The sequence below is a fragment of the Chenopodium quinoa genome, unplaced genomic scaffold, assembly GCF_001683475.1.
Source record: "Chenopodium quinoa cultivar QQ74 unplaced genomic scaffold, ASM168347v1, whole genome shotgun sequence".
NCBI classification, from domain to species: domain Eukaryota; kingdom Viridiplantae; phylum Streptophyta; class Magnoliopsida; order Caryophyllales; family Amaranthaceae; genus Chenopodium; species Chenopodium quinoa.
In genome coordinates this window covers 426,528-448,771 of record NW_018742410.1, presented here as the reverse complement: position 1 = coordinate 448,771, position 22,244 = coordinate 426,528, and the positions used below count along the sequence as shown (strand labels likewise).

Genomic DNA, 22,244 nt, shown 5'->3' with positions numbered 1-22,244 from the left:
ATGGTTTTGAACAACAGGGTTTGTGGCACATTCATGACATAGACAGGCTATTGTGAGTGGTTGGAGTCACTATCCAAACAATGTACTCAACTCCATACAAAACTCAAGTAAAATAGGCATATACATCGATATATAAATTGAACAAGGTGATTTAATTTAAAGATATTTACATAGATGGATAAACCAAACAAGATGAATAAGAAAGACATATATACAATTTTACATAAATAGATATATTTACATAGAAAAACTGGAAAAGGTGTTTTGATGTGAGAAATATAGACAAGCATAAGAACCCCAGAACGGAAACTATACAGTTTTTAGAGTACTACTTCTAAGCAGATATGTTCAAGTGAGATTATAGAAAACTATAAACAGCTTGGTTGACGGCCTCAAACCAGATAGTGTACGAGCCATTTTTATAGGTTAAGTCAACAAATTATCGGAAATTACCTTCTGTGAAAATTATTGTGGCCACAGAAGGGGGAAACCAGGCTGAGAATTGCCGGAATTATCAGCAAGCTGATCATCTTTCTCTGTGGTGGTTCCCTGTAATTTCTCTCTTTTCATCTTTGGTTTAGTTATCTTCTTCCCCACGAGAAGCCCCACTTTCATGGCAGTAAACAGACCCAAAGCAACAAGAAGAGGTCTTACCGCCCAGTGGATATCCTCAAGAAGCTGATATTTCTTCAGAACTCCTTGACAAGAACTGAAAGAGACCACTTCAACTTCAGCAGGGTCAGCCAGGAATCGATCTTGTTTCTGAACAAAAGGTAATCTTCCTGGAAAGTCCACTATAAGGCACCCATTTGGATGAATATGTAAGATCTTCCCGGTATCCCATGCTCCTCTCTTTCGTGGCCACTCAAACCGAGGATTAAATAAATTGACTTTAAGGCGCACAAATTGGCCAACGTGATAAGGCTTCGCCATCTGAAGTTCTGAATGGTTACCCTTCCATAGTGTTTCCAACCCAATGAATGCAACAGATGCAGTTCCATCACGATGGATGGAATGTAGGATTCCAACTGGCGAATGCTGTTTTTGCTCCTCCCTCAGACGCACCCAATCCCCAGCAGCAAAGCCATGGGAGACACGCTCTAATGTGGATGTCCGGACTCTTAGTGGATCATGGATTCCACGCACCCTTACTAAGACAGAGCCATCCCGATCATCACTGCCTTCTAAGCCAACAACTTTTCCCTCTGGAACAAGCATGTTTTCAGATTTGGAGGAGTTTGGTTCCTTTCTGGACCGCACAATGTCCCCTTCTTGAAGAGTATCCTTGGAAAGAAACCACTCTGTATAATACTGCTGGTAAGGCCTGCCAGAGCTGCCCCTATTGGGTTTACTCCTCAGAATAAAAGTTGTCTCATCATTCATAATTGCATCGTGTGAGCTGCAAATCAGTTACAGAGATAATGAAATGCAAGGAGTCACATCATAGATTTGGAAAGAGATTCTGGCTAAAAGATGGCAAATACTCAGAAATATATCAATGGAAAATATTTTTACGCGGTCATAAGATCTAGCTGCCAAATTAATTTCTTTTTTGATTCAACGAACCACCATCCTTTACTTTTGATGCAGAAACTGCAGAATAACAAGGTCCATTCTCCTTTTCCTTTTTCCATTCTGACTTCCCCTTCTAGTTGCTTAGCAATTAGCATAATGACTTTCTTTCTAAACGCATACAGGTTCTTTAATGTGACTGGTACAGAGGTGAACAGCTCTAATGAAGTTAAAATCCTGTTTCTTCAGAAGCTAGTGCAAACTAGATAGATCCCAAAAAAAGAAACTGAGAAGACTCATAAGTAGCCATGAGAAAGATAGGATTAAGGAATAGTGAACATATTTTTGCTTCCTCTTCAATTCTCTAGTTCAAACTTCAAACACAAATTCACTAATTGGAACTGGGGACCAGATAATATACAATACAGCGCTGAACCAAGGATTCTAAGGGCCCAGAAAAAGCAACAGTTTGCTTCCAGGAGAGACTTCAATAAAAAGGCATGGTTTAAACTCTTGCAGAAATTAAAAATAAATTTCTACCCAAGCTATCCAGGAAATATAAAATAAGAATAAGGTTTCCTTGTGAGAAAATATGGTGAGGAAAACTTCATCCCATCAAACAACGGGGGAAAAAAAAATCACCTCTCCTACTTTTCAATTACCCCATCACATTCTCTCTCCCACATATAATTAATCTGAACTACGATTTATTCATAAAGTAATAATGATAATAATTAGGAAATGAAAAGAAATTTTAATCAATTTAGAGAGAGAACGGTGATTTTTAAAAGTGTGTAAAATACAGCAAAATGGGTCTATAATTATAAACAAAATTTTTCTTAGCCATTAGTATATTTATTTATTTATTTTGTAGATTATTTTTGGCTAAAACTTGCTGTTAAAATTGATATTGTTACAAATAAAACTGACAGGAACACATGGCTGGATCTAATTGGTTCTGCTATCTTCATGAGGAAAACCATAAGTAACCGCGGATGGGAGGCGGTGAAAAACAATTTTCCTCATTAGCATTTATTTTAACATGATTGGAAGTGCTTTTGCTCTAAGAGCTAAAATAACTTCTCATTTAAATTTAGGTTAACCAAAATTTATACAGAAAGCTACCAATAAATGATTCTTCCACAAACAGAAACTCCAAGTTTATGACTCATTCATGGATCTTCCTAGTTCCTAGTAAAGCTAAAGCACAAGCACATCAGCAATGGCTAAATAAAGAGAATAGCATCTAAAAAGTAATTCACTATTCTCACTCCAGGGTGTCAAAATGCTTCTAGCACGAGTTAAACAATGAAAATAATGTCCATTTCTTAGGTAACAGAAAAAATCTGCCTAGTTAACTAAGTAAACTTCTATGCTATGAATTGGTCAGCTAAGCTTAGTGTTAAAAATAAGTCTAAGCGGGAGTCACTTTAAGATCAATTCCTTAGATTATTGTGTCAACCAAAGTCAAAATATAACCACCACTCTTCTCATCTCGTTCACTGATTTAGCTGAATCTAAGGAACAATACTTTCCAATTTACTGGAAAGCACTGGTTCCATGCAATATCAGGTAAGAATCAGAGTTTCACATCACATTTACAATAGTGTCCTGAAGAAGCCAGAAGAAATAGAACCAGGTGAAAAACACATTGAGTATTCTCTTGAAAGGCAAAGTGGACTGACCTTTTTAATGCCTGCATTATGTCAGTCATCAGAGGGCGATTTTGGAAGTCAGATTCAAAGCAACCAGAAATGACATTTTCAATCTCAGGAGGAAGACCACTTGGTATCTGGGGCTTTTCTTGATTAAGAACAACAGATCGATATATTTGCTGAACTGACATTCCACACCAAGGTTGATCACCTGTTAGCATCTCCAAGATAGTGCACCCATATCCCCATGAGTCACTCTCAAATGATACTGGACCTCTTATCTCTGGCTCCCACTGTTCTGGAGCCATGTAATTTGGGCTTCCTACTGTGAGGGACATATCTGAATTTGACAATGAGAGTCCCATAAGAAGATAGGGAACTCCAAAATCCCCTAATATCGCTTGATCATTCTCATCGAGAAGCAAGTTAGAAGGTTTAAGGTTGAGAACCAGAATTTCTTGAGAGTGTACTTCCATGATTGCTTGCGCCAAGTTTATTCCATACCTATAGATAAAAAAAATAGACAATGATATGAAATAGTAAAATAAGATTAATAGCAACATACTGTCATATTCTGAATCAAAGCATGAAAAGAAAGGCAGAGCAGTTGTAGTAACTAGTATTCATCAGCCACCTAGCACCTATATTACCTCAAGACATCAGGCAATGAAAGTTTCCCTCCTTTAGAACGAGCCATCTTGTCGCCGATTGATCCCTCATAAAATTTCATGACAATGCTTATCTGTTGAATTACAATAAGGTTACAAATATGCAACAAGGATGCCTAATCAATGGAGAAATTGATTTGTTGCTGACATTAGACATTAATTTTTTTAATTTTTTTTTTACCTTCCCATTTATAACTGAAATGCCATGCAGCCAACAAACACCATTCATTCCATGACACTTGGGAAGAATATCAGCAAATTTGTCCAAAAAGGTTTTCACGCTATCTTCCTTCATTAAGTTCAGCATCTTAATTGCCACTTCATGATACTCATCATAATCTTGAGCTGACCTGTGATGGGTTGCCAACCAAATGTCACCAAACAGGCCCCTTCCAATTCTGTGCCTGAGTCTCAAAGACGATGGATCAATCCATGGGCTAGCTTCATTTGGTGTCACTACAACAGTTCTCATATTATCAGCATCTCCTTCATAGAGCACAAACTCAAAAGGAGTGGATTGTTTTGATACTAGCTGGTCAACCATATCTCCTGGAAACGGCAGGTATTAGAAAAAAAGTCACTGCTTTGTATTCTGGTAAAGTTTCGAGTGACACTAATACAGCACATAAGATATATGCAACAATACACAGCAAATGCATGGACTGTCCAGATATTATGTGTCTAAATATCCTGAAAGCATGAATCAACATGATTTTATAAAAAAGCTCAAGTCGCACTAAGGTCATAGGGGTATTGCAGCGCCTAGGCTGCTAGGCGTGCCACGGTGCTTCATTGAAGTGAGATATACTATCTAAATGTGAAAAGAATGGTGTAAATAAAGCCATGTGCCTCTTTAAAGCATCTCGTCTAGGGCAAAAAGCACTAGATCCTGGGAGCCTAGCACCTCAGTGCACCTTAGGTAAGCCTTTTAATAGGCTGAAAGTACTCAAGACCTCACAAATTAATAGTCTGTGATTAATTAAGAAAGAAAAATAAATAAACAAATAAATAAATAAGTGCAAAGGGGTGGCCTGATTTTTACATATCAGAATTTGGCATGAAATAAATATTACCGAACAATCATTATGAGCAAAAAGAGTGGAACGAATTACTGATGAAGTGACAAGGACAAAGTCTCTTGTTTGCCAGTTCCTGACCCGGGGGGCAGAGGCGATTAAAGTCACCTCAAGAGCATTAGAGCCAAGGGAGCCGGTTCCTTAACAGTTTCTAATTGTTAGCAAAATAGTAACGCAGTGTTTTTAGCATGTTTTAATCATATAAGGTAGGGATCAACAAATAAATCACACTAGCTCAGTATCACAGGAAGTTACAGTAATGCAGCAATACATTATAACGCCAACAATTTTGCAAGATTCATCCAAGATAAAACAAACTCCCAATGAACCAACATTGAAAACTAGAGATAGCAAATCACACGAAGCATTGCCACCAAAGCATTCCTTAAGCCCAAGCAACTGAAAATTAAGATCTTTGAGACTTCCAACCAAACTTATGAAGTATGTGTATTTGCATGAGAATGAGGCATTTGATCGTAAGGGATGGAGGAGGAGGATTTTTGTCGATTACTACACAGAATAATCACTTTTGATCCATGTAGCCGACCCCACTTATGGGATTAAGGCTTTGATTGATTGATTTGAGACTTCCAACCAAGCACTACAATATATAAGCTATTACATAAAAGTTTCCACATGTAACAAACTGATTTAAGGACAAACCAAAACCAAGCCCTAACTATTAGCCGAGTCCCTAATAATATTCCTTGCGATCAAAATAACACTCAGAATTTATGTAACAAAACTGAGACTGAGCTTCAAAAAGGCAATGCAACCACCCATACCCTATTACTAACAGAGAGCAGAGGAAAACAAAAGCTGAGCTAAGTAGAAAATAGAAACCTTTGTCAAATATAGATTCAGAAAGATGATTTCAGGTATTGGCTAGTAGCATAAAGTAGACCCCAGTATGTCCTAATCTGAGGAAGAAGAATGAAAAAGACCTATGTTACTCAAATTCCTTATTTCACATCAAATTCCCATGTAGGGATCCTCGACACAAAGATATGGGTACGGACACTTAAACACTTCATTTTGAGCCAGAACCATGGAGTGTATACGCATAACAGCCAAGTCAGACACTTGGACACATACCCGAGTCTGAGAAGTCTAAGTAACATGAGAAAGCCTAAAACTCCTTGTTCTCTTCTCACTCAAAAACAATATCTGCATGTAAAAGTGGCACGCAAGAGAAACTGTAAACCAAATTCACAATAAAATGATTTCAGCTTTTGCCAACAGTAGGGCTAAACTGCCTAATAAAATATACAATTCACAAACCTAACTTTTATGTGTCAATAAAATATACGACTATGTTGTTTTCATCCGATCCAGATTACACCAAATTAATCACAGAGAAAACAAGAATAAAAAAGAGGTTTTAACGATCAAAAAATCAATTCAACAAAAACAAGTCAAATAACAAGAAAAATAATCACAACCCACATCATAATAAAGAAAAAATCGACAAACCCATGTCCCATAACACGAAAATTCATCAAAATAACAAAATCCCAGAAAACTGAAAGTTGAAATTAGGAAGAAAAACTCACCAAATTTGACAAAAGAAACGGCAAATAATTAGGGGAATTGAAAAAGGGCAAAGAAATTTGCTCAAAATCAATGATTGGATGATCAAAAAGAAGGAAAATTTGAGAAGGAATATGATAGTTGTTCTTCTTGAAAATAGTTAGAGAGATAGGTGAAACGTTAAGTACAAGTTATAAAAAAAAGGGTGGAGTGAGAAAGTTTGAGACTTTTGCTGAGTTAATGAAGGATGTTGAAATTGGGAAATCCTATAATTCATGGAAATCCGTAGACAAGGGAGAAATATTATGAGATTAAAGAGTTAAAAAGTTGGCAAATTTGGGAAATCAGGTGGTTGTTTTTGGCTTTGGGTGGCAAACTGCTAACATGCCACTGCGACAACTCACTCTTTCTAATTGCTCATAACGGTTTTTTTCTCAGGATATGATCGAGTTTAGTCGATTAAAGTTAGAGAATTTAATAATAATGTATGCTACGTATATTATTTTTTTTTTTTAGGAAAATGCTACGTATATTATTTACTCTTTGTGACTTTTTTATACCAATAATTTTATTTTACTCGATTTATAGAATATTCTAATTTTATCAGATGTCTCCAAAGAGACCTCGATTTATAGAATATTATCTAATCTTTCATAAATGATAAAAATTGATAAATATATCGGCCAATCGAGTTCAAAATAGGTTAAATTGAATTGGGTCAATTTTTATGATGAGTTGTTCAATTTAAGTTAGTCTAAAATTGAGCGTAGGTCGTATAGGCTTATACTTGAATTTGAGTATGGCGGATTGACGGTATGAGTTAGATTATTATAAGTTGAGTAGCTTTTGCCAAGTTTATCTATCATTGGATAAACCTAATTTTAAACCAATAATTATTACTATTTGTTTTAAAATTACAGTAAGTTTTTCTCATTTGTTTGAGTACATCCAATGGATTATAGTTGACCATATACATTTTCAATTGAATCTTTGAATAGCAATTAAAAAATAAATTACTAATTATTAAGAATCAAATAAGACCCAACACGTCTATATTATGTTTTATATATTTAAAGAGTAGTTTATAAGAATGTCTTATCTTATGAATAGTTTTAAGATTCCAAATTAAAAGAATAAAAAAAAAAACAAGGGGAGTATTGATTTATTAAGCTACTATACAATAATCATGTGGCAAGTAGGTAATCACATAGAAAATTAATTTTAGTAAACTAATAAAATATAATATATTATGTGGTTCTAAATTATCCACAGCTGAAAATTCCAATTGAGAAATTAAAGCATCCCATTGACCTATGAAAAATTGAAAACTTAAATGGCTAATGTTTTTAATCTAAAAACTATCCAATTGACTAAAAAAAAATAACATAGTAATTGACTTTCAATTATTTTACAAGGTATTATAGTATTAGTAATTTGTTTTATGATTTATTTTTGGGCATTTAGCTTTAATCTCTCACTCTTATCCCTTTTACATAGACTGTATTTGTTTTTCCCTCATCCAAACACAATAAAGGATGGTTATCATCATCCAACGTAAATCTACTTGTAAACCAAAGTATGCATTTTAGCAACTCTAAAGCAGTTGGTTATGAATTCATATCACAAAATAAAATGATAGAGGTGCGATTGGTTTGATAATGATCCTTTAATATTTCTTGTACGTTTTGTATGCAAAATCCTCTTCCACACGAAAATATAGTTCTACCTTTTGGCATATTTTGGTTATAAAGACCTTTAAATTTATCCATTCTTTTTCATTATTTGCTAATTAATCAATTAATCTAAATATGAATCTAGTGGTGTGATGAATGTCAAGTCTGTCAACATTAGATGAATGTAATGTCCACCAATTTGAGAATTTATTATAGGTATATCCCTTATATGTCTATGATCCATCAAGATATAAATATAGTGTTGGTTCATTTGTCCTTTTATCTAGGGGCCAAATAATATGTCATTTTCTAAGACTAAATAATTTAAAGTAAAATCATACTAAATAATTTATCACAAAATCATGAGCATCAAAGTTGAGATGGCCGAGTTGGTCTAAGGCGCCAGATTAAGGTTCTGGTCCGAAAGGGCGTGGGTTCAAATCCCACTCTCAACATTATTTTTTTTCTTTTTTTTTTTCCTGCAAGACAAAAACTCTCAGATTGTTTACCCTGTACTTTCTGCTCAGCTTCTTCATATCAAGTTATACCATTATACATTTTTATCTATATCGATGTCAAGAATATGTGAGTGAATTACAAAGGACCGAAAGCGATGAAGGCTGGAGACTTGCTCTGAAATTCTGCAGTGTAAATGAGTGATTAAAGAACAACTCCTGTCTAGATTGACATTCAATTACAGAGAAGTTTGCTAAATGTGGTAGCTTAGATTATGCTAGAATGTTATCTGAAGCGACGAGTCAGATAGATGAAGTTACATGTTGTTTGATACGAGTATATGGCTATTTGGCTCATGTTATGTGAAGAAAGCAATGGATCATTTCAGGGAAATGGAAAGCTCGAGTCCAAGTACATGGAAGCAACAGTATGATTTCTGGACTGGCATAGAACAAATTTCACAAGATTTTTATTTTAATTTAAAAGCGAGAAATGCTGAATTCTTGTTTCAGAGCAAGCGTTTCGAGTGTTCATTCCACATCCCACTTGTGCAATCTTGACGGAGGCAAACAAGGGCATGCTCATATGCCAATGCAACTATTTTCATTAGAATACCTCCTGATTTCTACTGCATTTGCATTGTACATTTTTACTAAGCAATAAAATTTACCTCCATGACATGAATAAAATTTGAGTTCTTTCTAAAGCAAGTAATAAGATAACTCGATTTAAGTATAATGATCATATAATCACGTAGAATAACTTGATCAAAGTATAATGATCACACATTCGCGATGCATCTTACCAAGTTACAAAATCCATCTCGCAGATCCATAAGTTAGCACCATTTGAATTTCCCTGTCATTACATCACAGAATATACTTGTATATATATACTGTACTTCGTATGCAATTTACCAAATTCGACTACTATAAACAACAATTATTATCTCTGATGAGCAAATCCAAAGTGCATAACTACTTACAGTAGATTACTCTCTCCTCATAGTCACATTCGTGATTCAATTTACACTATCAACGTGACTATTAATTTGAAATAGAGTGACAGATAGCAAAAGCAGCATCCCAAAATCCACAAAATAAGCATAAATGTATCATTTATAAAATATTATCATATTCATATAATCATATTACAATATATCCATTGTTATACAAAACCCACAAATTCTACAAATGAGAAAACAAAGAAAAATCAATTAACAGGAAGAACCTTCTTAACAATCTCATCACTAAGAGCAGCAATCTGAGAATCAAGAGACTTAATCGTATCCTCCTTCTGCTTCTCCAAACTAGCCAAAGCTTCCTGAAGTTCAACCTCAATCTTCTTTCTTCCTTCAGCCAACTTGGCCTCAACTTCAACCTGCGTCTCCTTCTTCATCTTATTCAAGGCAGCAGAAATCTCAGCACGTGCAGCACGCATGACAGCATTAGCTTGTTCTTCAAGCTGCTTAACCTCAGAAGAAGTATCCTTAACATCAGCAAGCTGCTCTTTAATGGAGGCATCACGTTTATCCATGAAATCACCAAGAGGGGTGTAGTAGATCTTGTCGAGAGCGAACATGAGGAAGAGGAATTCGGCCATGATAATGGGGAGAGTGAGGTTGAAATCGAAGAGGGAGGCTTTCTCGATTTCTTCGGCGAGAGAAGGGTGAGGGAGGAGGTAGGAGAGAGAAAGTGGGGCGGCAGAAATGGCGGCGGATTTGAGGAGAGAGAAATTGAGTTTTTGTTGTTGGGGTTGTGGGAGTTTGAGAAGGGGGGTTTTGAGGAGAGAGAATTTGGGTTTAGAGGTGGTTGTTGGGAGGGATTTGGCGGAGGAGGCCATGAGCATGTTGGCCATTGCTGCTGGTTATGGTTGTTCTCTGTAAATGTGAGTGGCCTTTTTTTTTTTTTTTTTTTTTTATGTTTTTGAAAAAATTGTGGGGATTTTTGATTGGGGAAGAAGAAGAAGAAGAGGAAGGGGTGGTTTTGGGGATTTTGGGAGGGGCAAATTGTGGAAAAGGTTATCCCAATGTATGCCACACAATTTGAGATCATATATTGTGGTACTTATTAATTGTTTTTTTTTTTCTTTTCTAAAATGAAATCTACTTAAAAAAAAAAATATATAAAAAATAAATATATTCTCTTTTGGCACTTTAGGTAAAAAGAGTTGTATTATTAAAAAAAATGATCAAATGTCGGAAATTCAACTAACTTAAGGGCTTGTTCGTTATCGTTTATTTATAATCGTATCGAGTTTAACAGCCAAAAATTGGAAAGTAAAAAACAATTTTACTCCAATATTGAAAATCACCCCTTTTTCAAAGCAGATATAAATAATACTTCGTAGCTTTGTTCACTCTTGTAACAAGAGATTATACTTGTAGATTTGTAGTCACCTGAGATTTTCAAGTAACAAAGTGGACATTCTCTAACCCTTTTCTCTATTGTAAATGATTCCCTACTTGACAAACTGCGCTTGAAACGCTTCTAAATTGTACTTCCTATGAGAAGAACAAGCATTACATACGAAAATGAAGTACCATCTCAAACATACTCAGTCATATAAAATGATCGCAGACAAATGACAAAAATGCAGATTAAAGGCTACAAAGTGGGGTTTAAAATCTTCATTGATGCTTGTTTGTATGTGACAATGTGTCAGATGCTACAAATGTATATTCGGGTATGAGGAACTGATCCTAAAACTGGGTCTTATGCTCTACCAAGCACTTGAATTACTCCCGTGGTATGAATGTGTATACAACTTTTTTGCGGTATTATGTTTATACATGACTATGTCCAAGAGAAGCCATTCCAGCAGGCAGAGGTATTTCTGTGCAAGTAATACCACTCAAATTTCTACCTGCGAGACTCTGGAAGAATAGCGGGGGTGTCTCTTATCAGAAAAATGAAACCAACCTCTTATGCCACCAGCACCTGTCCACCTTGATCGATCGGCTTGCCCTCTGAACTTCAGTTGATCATTGTTGGAAACTCTTGAATACAAAAACCACCCTCTGAATAAATGGGAGAGCATAGATTCACTGCGGCTCGAGTTATCCTCAACTTGACAGCTTAGGTTTTCCTGATCATCAAAGGCCTCCTCTACTTTTGATATTTCCTCTTCTTTGTTCTCTGTTCTGCATGACAAAACACCCTAATCATTCAGTTTCCTTGATCTAGTAGAGTGTAATAGAGAACCTTAATTGAGGGTAATGCGAGAGGCAAGTCTAGATTTTGCTTGTTACAAAGCCAGTGCTATTACCACAGGATCGTATACTAATCAAGAAAGCAATAAGAGAGGTTTCATACATGGTCTTTAGACAAAATATTTTAAATTCAATATCAATGAATCTGTACTTTAAAGGAGTGATATTACTTTTCATTAAGTATTAGAGCCATAGTAAAAATTCTTTATCCTCTTTTCTTTAAAATGACTGGATCTAAAGAGCAGCATGCTTCAGGAATCAGGACTTTGTAGCTAGAGGGCAGCATTATACACCAGCTAGATAAACAAGCCACAGCCTTAGAATGACCGCCTAGATAAAAGAACAGTATGCATTTGCCATCTGACTCCTTTGAGACCACTTAACACCATACTGGTGTAACATTTATTGCAGCCATGGGATTAATTAAAAAGAGGAATGGAAAGAGCAATAAATAAAGTCTTACGTTGTGCAAGGCTTGGAAGCTTCTATTCGTTTTCTTGATCTCTTCTTTATGAGGTTGTAAGCAATTGACACGTGCCGAACAAAGCGAAGCTGCAAAAGATCAAGTAAAGTCAAGTCAGTACAAAGAAGAAGCATTAACCCAGACCTCACAGGGTAACCTACTCAGACTTCAGGGAGACGCATATAGGAAGAATTAAATTTACAGAAATTAGTATTATTACTTGACAAGAAAGGTAACAAACATCAATCAACCTCCAAGACAACATATAAACACCTAGCTCTATTGTCAAAGCATCAATATCTATATTATTAAACCTTCTAGGAAGGACTAACAGTAAGAATTTATCAGTCAAGAAAACCAACACAGTACAGTTGCAGATACAATTGCATGTAAAGAAAAATATAAGAGAAGCCCATATGAGCCTCAGGACTCAGGTGTTGATGTCAATTAAACAAATTAAAAAAAATTCCTTTACCCATGCTTAGAATTGAGAACTTACACTCAAGCTACAATAACATGCTATAAAAGGTATTTGGGATAGGATAGCTTGCGCGCCTTGCAGTGACAAAGATATTAAGTAATTAAGGAACATCCTTATCATCACAACCAAGCTAAAAGATGGTCTATATGCAATCAACTACCATAAATTAAATGACTCACAGGTGATACTTCCCTGCTATACATTACACTTGGTGTTTAGTAGACTCGAATTGAAAATCCAACTTAGCTAGCATTAGCTGCCAGCGCTACATGCTAAAAATTTATGACTTCTCACTTTCACTTGAGAAAAGCTACTATAATTAATATGTAAGTAGAGTTTTGCTTTGTTGTAGGCAACAATGGATTAAGTGTATACACGGTTGAAAACAACCAAGGTAAAGTTTTAGAAAGGATCAAGTCTCTAAGTGATTCACTTTCATTTTACAACACCAAAATGATATAATTTCCCATGCTGCTTGGAACAAAAATGTCAGAGCACTGAAAGTTTTAAGAGTATGTAAGCAAACATACCTCATCACCATCCCTGACACCATAATTCCTGATATACTCGCTGTCAATTAGTAGCTTCTGACCACGATAAGATAAGCAAAATTGTGTCCATACATGTCGCCTATCAACAGAAATAGGTAAACCAGAATTGGTTAGTCAGAGCAAGTTGGAAAAAAAAGATCCATGAAAATAAAGCTGTATGTGTTGAATCCTCATTCTCTCTTTTCTCTAGTATAGGTATCTAAAGGTAATTTACAGACGTAAATAAAATTCCATACCATGAAATCTTGCCAGTTTCGGCAGTAGGCAAATTACTGAAATAGCTCTCCACTGCCTGCTTGAGATCAGATATTGTAGCCATCTTTATGACTTCAATTCCTACGAAACCGTTCAATCAACTTCATAATCAAATCAATCAAAATACACTTAATGCTAAGCCTACAATACTTTTGAATATAACACATTATTCCTTAAGAAGATCTGTATTCGACTAACGAAATTAAAATCAAACTACCACCGGTCTTCCATTCGTGATTCATTGTTCACAAGTTCCTTCAAATGTCCCTACTCTTTACGACAATAAATTTCGAGCATCATGCAAAATGCCTTACCAAATCAAACAAAAATAGAATGACATGCAGAAATTCAGTAATCTAATAACAAAATCACATAAAATTCCTTTTGTTAGTGTCTCAATCTCGATTAAAAGTCCTATTGCATCACAAATCACATACGAGGCAACACGAAAACTGCCAAGAAATCATCAAGATTATCATCACTCTCAAACAATCAAACCTAGCAATAGCTGAAAATTCAATAATCGCCACTCTCAGAAACAACTAGAACATTCACATAATCATAATTCATTTGCATTATTCCAATTGAAAATGAATTTAAATTGCAACACTAGAAAACAACAGTATACGATGAAAATGTGAGAGAGAGAAAGATACCGAAAGAGGAGCCATCCAATTTGAAAATGGTGAGATGAATAGGAGCCTGAGAAAGCTTATCATACGAAAAACTCTTCCTCGAACTCACAATCGACAACGCCGTTGAAACCGAGGACGAATTCCGACAAAAACTCCGGCGACCTTTCGACGACGACGGAGGCGCCTCAAACGGAACCCTAGATAAGTGCAATCCACCTTTCCTGCCTTCGCGTTTGGCGAAGAATTCATCCTCTCTGTTAGCCGCCTTGAAGCTTAATCTTGGCATTATCAAAAATGAAAATCACAACAACAAACAGCAAAAACAGGTTTCTCTCTCCTTCCTTTGTTCTTTGAAGCAGAGCTTTAATGGCGGAATAAGGAGGATTCGTAGATGAGAGAAACACGCAATAAGGAGGATATAATAGAGATTGCGAAGATTGGATTTGCTTTGGTTGTAGGGCGAAGAAAGGCAATGTAATGTTGGGGTGATTCTTCTGATATAGAAAGAGAAAGAGAAAGAGAAAGAGGAGAGAGAAAAAATGGAGAGGAAAGGAGAGGAGAAGGAAGGTGATTGATGATGCATTGATGCCAATGGTGCATTGGTGCCTGCCTTTGGTCATTGCCCAACTTTGTACACTTGTTTATTTTTAATTCTCCGGTTCTCCCTCTCGGGCTACAGTGTAATCTGTAAACGTCGTTATGTATGTCTGAGTGTATAATAAACGTTTCTCTGTCGTAAAGTACGTAATATTTTTGAAATATTTACAAACAATGCCTAAAAACATTTTTACGAATTACTTTGTGTTTGGGAGTTGAACACGTATAATGCAATAAAGTTCGTCCTTCAAGCGTCAACTAATTTACATATGTCATTGGCTTAATTCGACTAGGCTCTCCTTATATAAAGAGAAATATACTCCGCCATATATGTCACGGCTCACGAGCCCTATTAGGCAGCAGGAGATAATAGAATCTGGCTTTAAGAAAATAGCCGGAATTTTCATCCATTATTGAGAATGCTACTAGCATCAAAATATGGGATACTTATCATTTGGTTGGAAATATTAGTAGATCATTTCTATCTTTACAAAATTTGTTGACCATTTCATACTACCTTCAGTGACGATCCCCACTTCATTCAAAACTACTTTCATTAACCTCTGAAGGACTAGCCCAAATGGGCAAATTTCAACTCAAACCAAATCTTTTCAGCAGTTTATCACAAGAGTACAGGAAATACATGGGCAAAAGAATTACAATATTTACCAAAAACTTTGCCCAAGGAAGAGAAAAAAGAGTAGAAATAACTAAACCTAGAAATCACCAATTTGATAAAATAATTGATGTAGCCGCAGATTAGTGCTCATGTGTTCAAATTCCTTCTGATATACTCCTAATAATTCACCGTAATCAGGGAAGACAATTGTTCCTCCAACAGAATCAGTCCTACTGTCATTGACAAACCCTAGCTGCTTGTCAAGCCTTTCTAGCTTCATGTTATCAAATGTATTTCCTACTAGATTTCAAGTGACTGCATATATAAAGCGAGTGACAGCAACCACAATCAGCACTCAGCAGTAAAAGAATAGCCGTCCATTGTAATAAGCAATGGCCCTAAAAGGCTACTTGCCAATCAGCTTAAAGTAGGCATACAAACCAGATCCCAGAAAACCGAGAACCTGTCCAATAACATTCAGCTGCAAGCATAATGCACGTCATTACCAATTTACTCAAGATAATATTCTCATATAGAGATCATAAACAGAGACAGCAATTCCATTTTACTCACCAAATCAAAAGGTAATCCACCAAATATCATCCAACCCAGTCCAATGGTGAAAAGATCCTACAAAATAACAGTATGGAAATAAGATACTAGTACTTTCAAGTACATTTGATAATTTGAAGTAACAAAGGTGATTGATTATAGGACACTAAAAAAGGAATAGAGAGTTAAGGCCCTTGCTCTCTATATGCATGTTCAACTCAAATATTTTTATTATCTCTCGCAGCTGCAACACACCCAAACCCACCCAACCACCGCAGAAAATAATTTAACAGATAAAGAGAGTTTGTGCAAGGCTGTTTCACAGTCTCTATCGTCTTGTCAATAATTGTGGGACTTGATTCAAGTATGCATGGATCCATCAATTTTTTTTTTAGATTTTCTAATATGTTTAAATAAACCGGAGGAACCCGGCGAAATAGCAAAAGTAACAAAAGGCAACTGTAATTACCTTCAGGTTACCACAAATTGTCTGTGTTAGTGCTGAATTGAGAGTGGTGTTGAGAAATATACTGTAGTTGAGGAAGAACGCCAGCACACAAGAAAAGGACAAAACAACCTGCACGAAGAGGAAGTGAGATAGGGGGGCATAAGATTCATTATAAGAAGTCAATGATCAGGAAAGCATTTTAGATATTCTTGCCATGTGGGATGATGAAAACATGCATATTATACAAAGTGAAGCCTTAAGCAGAATGAAACATGCTAGGCTTCGGCAATAAGCATGCATGTAGAGTTGAGCAACAGAAGAATCAAGGGATTATGATGTACCAGAAAGCCAGGAGAGAACAAGTAAGGGAAGTTGAAGGTGATATCCAGATCACCTCTCACATAAGTCCAAAACAGCAATATTGGTCCACAAAGAATACCTGAAATTCACCCAAAAAAAGGTATCAAGAGCATAGAACTGATACATCATGTTGCAAGGCTGTGAGTCGTAAGTACATTTCTTTTATAAAAGTTCTGCACTCTCACCATTACACCACATAAGTCCAAAACTATTGAGGCCACTGGATTTTCCTGAGAAAAAAGGTTATACAAGCATCAATAGACCAGAATATATTAGATTACTCAGGGAAAATGAAATAAAAATAATGATGTATCACCAATTCGAGCAATAGTTGCAAGGTATATAGCCGTAGTAATATTGGCCAGAAACACAACTGCATAGCCATAAGCATCAAATGACAGATCTCGAGCACCAGCAATGAATGCACCAAGAACAATCAACCCTACACTGAACCAACAAGACCAAAAAATAATAGTGACTACAAAGCACTTAAGAGAAAGAGAAAGCAACCACAAATCCATAATCTCCATAGAACTCTAGATACTACAATCCCACACTGCATGCAGCTTCCTTAATAACCAAATATTCTAAAAAAGGTTTTCTCTCCACAGCTAAAAAAAAGACAATAAAATCTAATTTTATTGCGAACGATCTGCTGTAAGGCAATAAGCCCTTTATGAACAAAAACTGACACGATGTGTATTGTGTAACTTGAAAAAGACTCCCAGAATTTGATCTAAATCCAAAGCAGATAAAATAAGAGTTTGTCATATCTTTTCTATTTTTATCTGTTTATGAGATCACAGACATAATCATCTCCTTGTGATGATCAATCAAGCAATATATAATATAAAGGTTCATAAATTCAAGATGAACGCATATAAAGAATATGTATCCACACCACGGATGGGCAGTAGCAAAAATAAAAAATGTTTTTACCTTCCAACAATAGAGGAAGTATACTTTTGCCGGACCAGAATATACTCCATAACCATAGTAAAGACCACAGTAGTCCTTCTCAGAGTAGTATACATAGGAACATTTACACCACGCACAGACTCCATGGTAACTAACTTCAAAAGAAATGGAAAATAAAAAATAAATATATAACAGAAATTGTTATAATTAGAAGCCCAAAAAAAAAAACAGAAATGCATTCCAAAAACACACAGTTATCATCAAAGCATACCATGTACATCAAATAGGTAAATGCAAGAGGTAGAGTGTGCAGCAGTGTTTTCAAAGGAACAAGAGTTACAGGGTTATCAAGAGCAGTCGATGATTCTGCAACAGTGAAAGATATGAGCTTCAAGCGTTTCATCACATAGAGAAATGTAGATGAAGATACCATCTGCAGGCACAGACAAATCACGTTATCAAATTGAGTTCCCAGGTATGTGTTTTTCTTTTTAAAAAAAAATAAAAAAGAACTCCTCATAGATCTGCATGAATGAAGAAACATTCAATCATAGAACAGCTTGACTAACAGATAATTTGCAATTATGATAACTTCCTAAGGATCCACCAGACCACCATTACCATCTTGAATAAGCAAAATACATACAAGACATTGACTGCAATGTAATTATCATCAGTTCTGACTAAGTATAGGTGGACTGTCTTTTAACCGAGACTTGATGTATCCATCCATAATTGAATCACAAAATCAGTAATAGGATAAGCTAATATATTTGAAACACCACATAAGAATAAACGAAGACTGATAATGAAGTAGCCAACCTAGCCACTATAGATGCTTTCTACTCTATACGTATTAAAAACATAATTTTTCAGGCACCCTGACTTGCTTTAAATCAGGTACCACTAAGGCATTAACACAACCTTCCCAACCCCCCCCCCCAAACAAAACCCACCAAGGCACCAAAATACACTCCAAAAAAAAAAAACAATTGAAAACAGAGTCAAGAATATGTTGAAATCGGGGGGTCATTAATGTGCAAAAAAAGTGCCTTCAGCAGTCTCTATTACACTATATAATCCCAGCCACAACTAATAAGCCAGTAAAATATAAATGAAAGCTTACTAAGATCCTCATCACACAAAGAGTTGATTATTAACAAAAAAGGAGAGAGATTTATTGAATGATAAAAGGCACTATTTTCTCCATCTAGCTTTTTTAACTAATGATATAGTAAGGAATTACTCATTTCAAATGTGTCTTTTCCTTCAAAAATATCAAGAAGCTTCTTATATTACAAGGCAAAAGGTCATGTCAATATTATGTTGCATAAAGCAGTAGCTTCACGAATCACACTATATAAGAAAATAAATACATATGAATATACCAACAATTTTAGGGCAGCAGCTTACCTGGAAAAGGGTGATTACATTTGCACTTGGGAAGTTATATGAAGACAATGCAGCCTTATTGAACAATATCAAGAGCACTGCAAAAAGGAAATGCCAGCTAAATTTTTTTCTATTTCATAACATTAGCTCAATTATACACAACCTCCTTGCAATTGTTCCCACTTCCCAGACAGTCCCTCCCCCCTAGACCTGCCTCAGTTTAATAACCGCAAGAGCAAACATTTAAAGAAAAGAGCATAACCAAGAAGAGAAAATTTTAGTACAACAACAAAGCCTTGGTCCCAAAATGATTTCAGAAAATTTTAGTACTATAATGAATAAATTCCTCTATATTATTCATGCATGTATTAATCTAAAATGCACTAAAAAAAGCTAAAATGTCTTCGATGTTTTCTTCTTCACAAGGGGCTAAATGATTAATACTTTCAAAAATGGTTATATTTTTCCTAAGGCAACATACACACCTTTCACATATGAGACAACATTCAGCCAAGTGATCCTTCCCCAACCAGCCAACCTATAAATGAGGCATCCGGTGTATTGAATGTTTAGCCTATGCAATTCCTCATCAAAAGCTTACTTAAACTTCTACGCTATTTAAACCAATGACATATATTTAGATGAAAGGGATCAATAATTCAATACCCTTAGCCATAACAAAGACCCAATAAGTTTTAGCTCAAATATTTAAAATTTAAATCAATTGAACTCCAATGTATTTCGTCTCTCAAACAACCACACCAAACCTGCTAGCAGCAAGCTGTTAAACCATGATGGCTCAATCACTATTAACCCCATTACATAGCAATACTCGAAAAAATTCAACAACTGCATCGCAGTTCATCTAATAAGGCTCCATGTCAATCAATTTCATAATAATATCGACAACATACACCCTCCATCATTCATCAAACTCCGCTACATCCATCACCGATTCATTAGGGAGAGAATTTAGGCAGAAATCATAATCTACAAAAACTAACTCTAGAATTTAAAACTTCCAGAATTCCAGGCTATTATCACATCCATAATTATTCCTGTGCATCCCAGAATTGCTTTCCGTAAGCCTACAACAACCAATTTCCTAAATTTCTTAAAGTTCCAATTTCCAAACCTACTTAAATTAAAATCACAATCAATCAAAGTCGAATTCGATTAACAATCAATCAAATACGAAGAGCAACCTAAAATAACTAATCCAAATCATCACAATCACACACAAATTCCTCAAAAAATTCAATCCAAATCAATTCATCAATAAAATTCAATTCAATTCATCATTCGAATCACAATCACATACCATAGAAATCAGCAACAATCAGAAAAGATCACGAAAACTGACCCTAGGAGAGAGAAAGTAGCAAAATACCAGCACAAGCCATGTAAGAAATGGCAGCATAAGCTCCACGTTTAGTCATGGCGGAACCTCGAAAGAGTTTATCGTCGATTTTGGGAAGATCAGAAACCGGCAACAAATTGTTCTTCTCTGAATTCGAACCCATCTCAAACTCTCTCATAGATATCTCTGTTTCTCTCAATTTTCTGTAAATGATGATTGAAGAAAAATGGTTGATTGTATTTTTTGGGTTGGGAAGATGGGTCCGAAAGTTTCAAAAGGAACGTTGACGGCAGTGGTCAAGTTCTTTGTTGGCGTCTGTTTAAATCGATCCGATAAAATATTGTTTGATTACATGGGGGTGTTAAATACCGCCAATAAAAATGATTAAAACCACTAATATTTAGTGTGAATGGACAACAATATCCTTAGTATTTCACCACTATCTTCCCTCTTGCCACCAATCACTGACACCGCCACCCTGATCGGTGATGATCCCACCGCCACACTGACCGGCGACGACCACCACCCCCACCCTAACCGCCGACCCACCACATCCCCCTCAATGAAGACCCACCACCTTCCCTCGCCGATGGGAAGGTGGTGGTTTTTTTTTATTTCCAATAACATCGGTAACCGAAGCCCAAAACCGGTTACCAGCCACAGTAAGCGGTTTTGGACTCCGGTTACCTAGCACGGTAACCGGTTTTGGGCTCTGGTTACCGTGGTAATTGTTTACCGTGCACGGCAACAGGAGCCCAAAACCGGTTACTGTGCCAAGTAACCGGAGTCCAAAACCGCTTACCATGGCTGGTAACCAGTTTTGGGCTCCAGTTACCGATCGATGTTGTCGGAAATAAAAAAAAATCATTGAGGGGGATGTGGTGGTGGTTGTCGCCGGTCGGAAGGGGTGGTGGGTCGCCGGGGAGGATAAAGGGTGGTGAAGTAGTAAGGGCATGGTTGTCCATTCACACCAAAGTTGGCAGTGGTGATCATTTTTTATGGCGGTGTTTAGCAATCCACTATCGCGGGGTTTGGACAATTCTTCTTGTATTGGGAATCGTAGATTGCAAAATTGTCTACCTTGACGTGTCTATGAGTCCATCACTTGTATGCTACATAATACGGACACATAATTCAATTGTTGTACTCGTACTCGATATAGAGTCCAATGTCAACATATGTATATGGGCACACCTAATTTAGCATAATTTTATTTTGACATCATGTAATACGTAGTATATGAATTCATTTGAGTACCATGTAGTTATGAGTTTCATAAGTCAATCAAGTCAATACAATTTGGATTAGTTTCATTTCAACATATGTCAAATAGGTTGATCAACTCAATTTATTTTTGGGTAAGCTTGGGTTTATTGCAAGTCTAAAATCCGGGTCAATTTGGGTTTGGGATTGAACCATTTTTTATTTGTTTTTTGGATTATTTTAGATTTGGAATAGTACAAAAACATTTGTTGTGTACTTGCACAATCTAAAGAGATCTTCATTTTAGGAAGAACAACCAATTAATTAGGCAATAATATATTCAATTAAATTGTTAGAGGATTATTAAAGAATAATGAAGAATACTTAGAATTTGTAAGAAAATCAAGATAAGAAGGAAACCAATCGAGCTGGACTAATTTATTGATTACAATTTTACACCATGTTAAAATAGAAAATTATCCATGTGAAATTCCTAATTAGTCATGGAAATCATATAATGAGACCTTAAATTAAAAATGAATTAAGATAAAATGGGATAAAAAATTAAAAATATACCTTGAAAGATGTTTTATAAGGTGTGAATTATAATTCTACATGTACATTATTGC

At 35.8% G+C, this 22,244-nt stretch overlaps 3 protein-coding genes, 1 non-coding gene and 1 pseudogene across 5 annotated transcripts; 1 reads left to right on the top strand and 4 right to left on the bottom strand.

Annotated features, from left to right (window-relative positions):
• Nucleotides 1–133: 133 nt before the first annotated feature.
• Nucleotides 134–6,898, bottom strand: LOC110705246 (annotated as a pseudogene).
• A 1,590-nt stretch (nt 6,899–8,488) lies between these two features.
• On the top strand, nt 8,489–8,569 carry TRNAL-AAG. The gene has a single exon. It is a non-coding gene; the product is annotated as a tRNA-Leu (tRNA).
• Nucleotides 8,570–9,670: 1,101 nt separating this feature from the next.
• LOC110705233 (ATP synthase subunit b', chloroplastic-like) lies at nt 9,671–10,567 on the bottom strand. The gene has a single exon (XM_021883094.1). The coding sequence runs from the start codon at nt 10,425–10,427 to the stop codon at nt 9,783–9,785; it is 645 nt and encodes a 214-aa protein (XP_021738786.1). The 5' UTR covers nt 10,428–10,567; the 3' UTR covers nt 9,671–9,782.
• LOC110705225 lies at nt 10,468–14,846 on the bottom strand. Its single transcript, XM_021883086.1, has 5 exons — nt 14,188–14,846; nt 13,513–13,612; nt 13,256–13,355; nt 12,245–12,333; nt 10,468–11,712 (listed from the first exon to the last, which is right to left on the bottom strand). The coding sequence occupies exons 1-5, from the start codon at nt 14,450–14,452 to the stop codon at nt 11,424–11,426; spliced, it is 843 nt and encodes a 280-aa protein (XP_021738778.1). The 5' UTR covers nt 14,453–14,846; the 3' UTR covers nt 10,468–11,423.
• A 453-nt stretch (nt 14,847–15,299) lies between these two features.
• Nucleotides 15,300–20,719, bottom strand: LOC110705208 (nucleotide-sugar uncharacterized transporter 3-like). 2 transcript variants are annotated; one of them, XM_021883068.1, is made up of 10 exons: nt 20,443–20,719; nt 19,074–19,150; nt 17,932–18,093; nt 17,682–17,815; nt 17,059–17,189; nt 16,928–16,972; nt 16,724–16,821; nt 16,404–16,511; nt 15,956–16,012; nt 15,300–15,863 (listed from the first exon to the last, which is right to left on the bottom strand). In XM_021883068.1, exons 1-10 carry the CDS (start codon nt 20,588–20,590, stop codon nt 15,789–15,791), a joined length of 1,035 nt encoding a protein of 344 aa, XP_021738760.1. In that variant the 5' UTR covers nt 20,591–20,719; the 3' UTR covers nt 15,300–15,788. The 2 variants fall into 2 exon arrangements, with proteins under 2 accessions (XP_021738760.1, XP_021738767.1); XM_021883075.1 differs by lacking the exon at nt 19,074–19,150 and having other exon boundaries at nt 20,443–20,613.
• Nucleotides 20,720–22,244: the final 1,525 nt, after the last annotated feature.

Bases quoted from the DNA above. Each gene is read 5' to 3' on its own strand.
- LOC110705233 (XM_021883094.1), bottom strand. From the start codon at position 10,427: ATGGCCAACATGCTCATGGCCTCCTCCGCCAAATCCCTCCCAACAACC.
- LOC110705225 (XM_021883086.1), bottom strand. From the start codon at position 14,452: ATGCCAAGATTAAGCTTCAAGGCGGCTAACAGAGAGGATGAATTCTTC. The intron at 13,356-13,512 runs GTATGGAATTTT...TTCTGTTGATAG, and splicing joins GAAACTGGCAAGATTTCATG to GCGACATGTATGGACACAAT. The intron at 11,713-12,244 runs GTAAGACTTTAT...TTTGTCATGCAG, and splicing joins GCTTCCAAGCCTTGCACAAC to AACAGAGAACAAAGAAGAGG.
- LOC110705208 (XM_021883068.1), bottom strand. From the start codon at position 20,590: ATGAGAGAGTTTGAGATGGGTTCGAATTCAGAGAAGAACAATTTGTTG. The intron at 17,190-17,681 runs GTAAAAACATTT...TTGTTGGTTCAG, and splicing joins ACTTCCTCTATTGTTGGAAG to TGTAGGGTTGATTGTTCTTG. The intron at 15,864-15,955 runs GTGAGTAAAATG...TTATGCTTGCAG, and splicing joins GTGGATTACCTTTTGATTTG to CTGAATGTTATTGGACAGGT.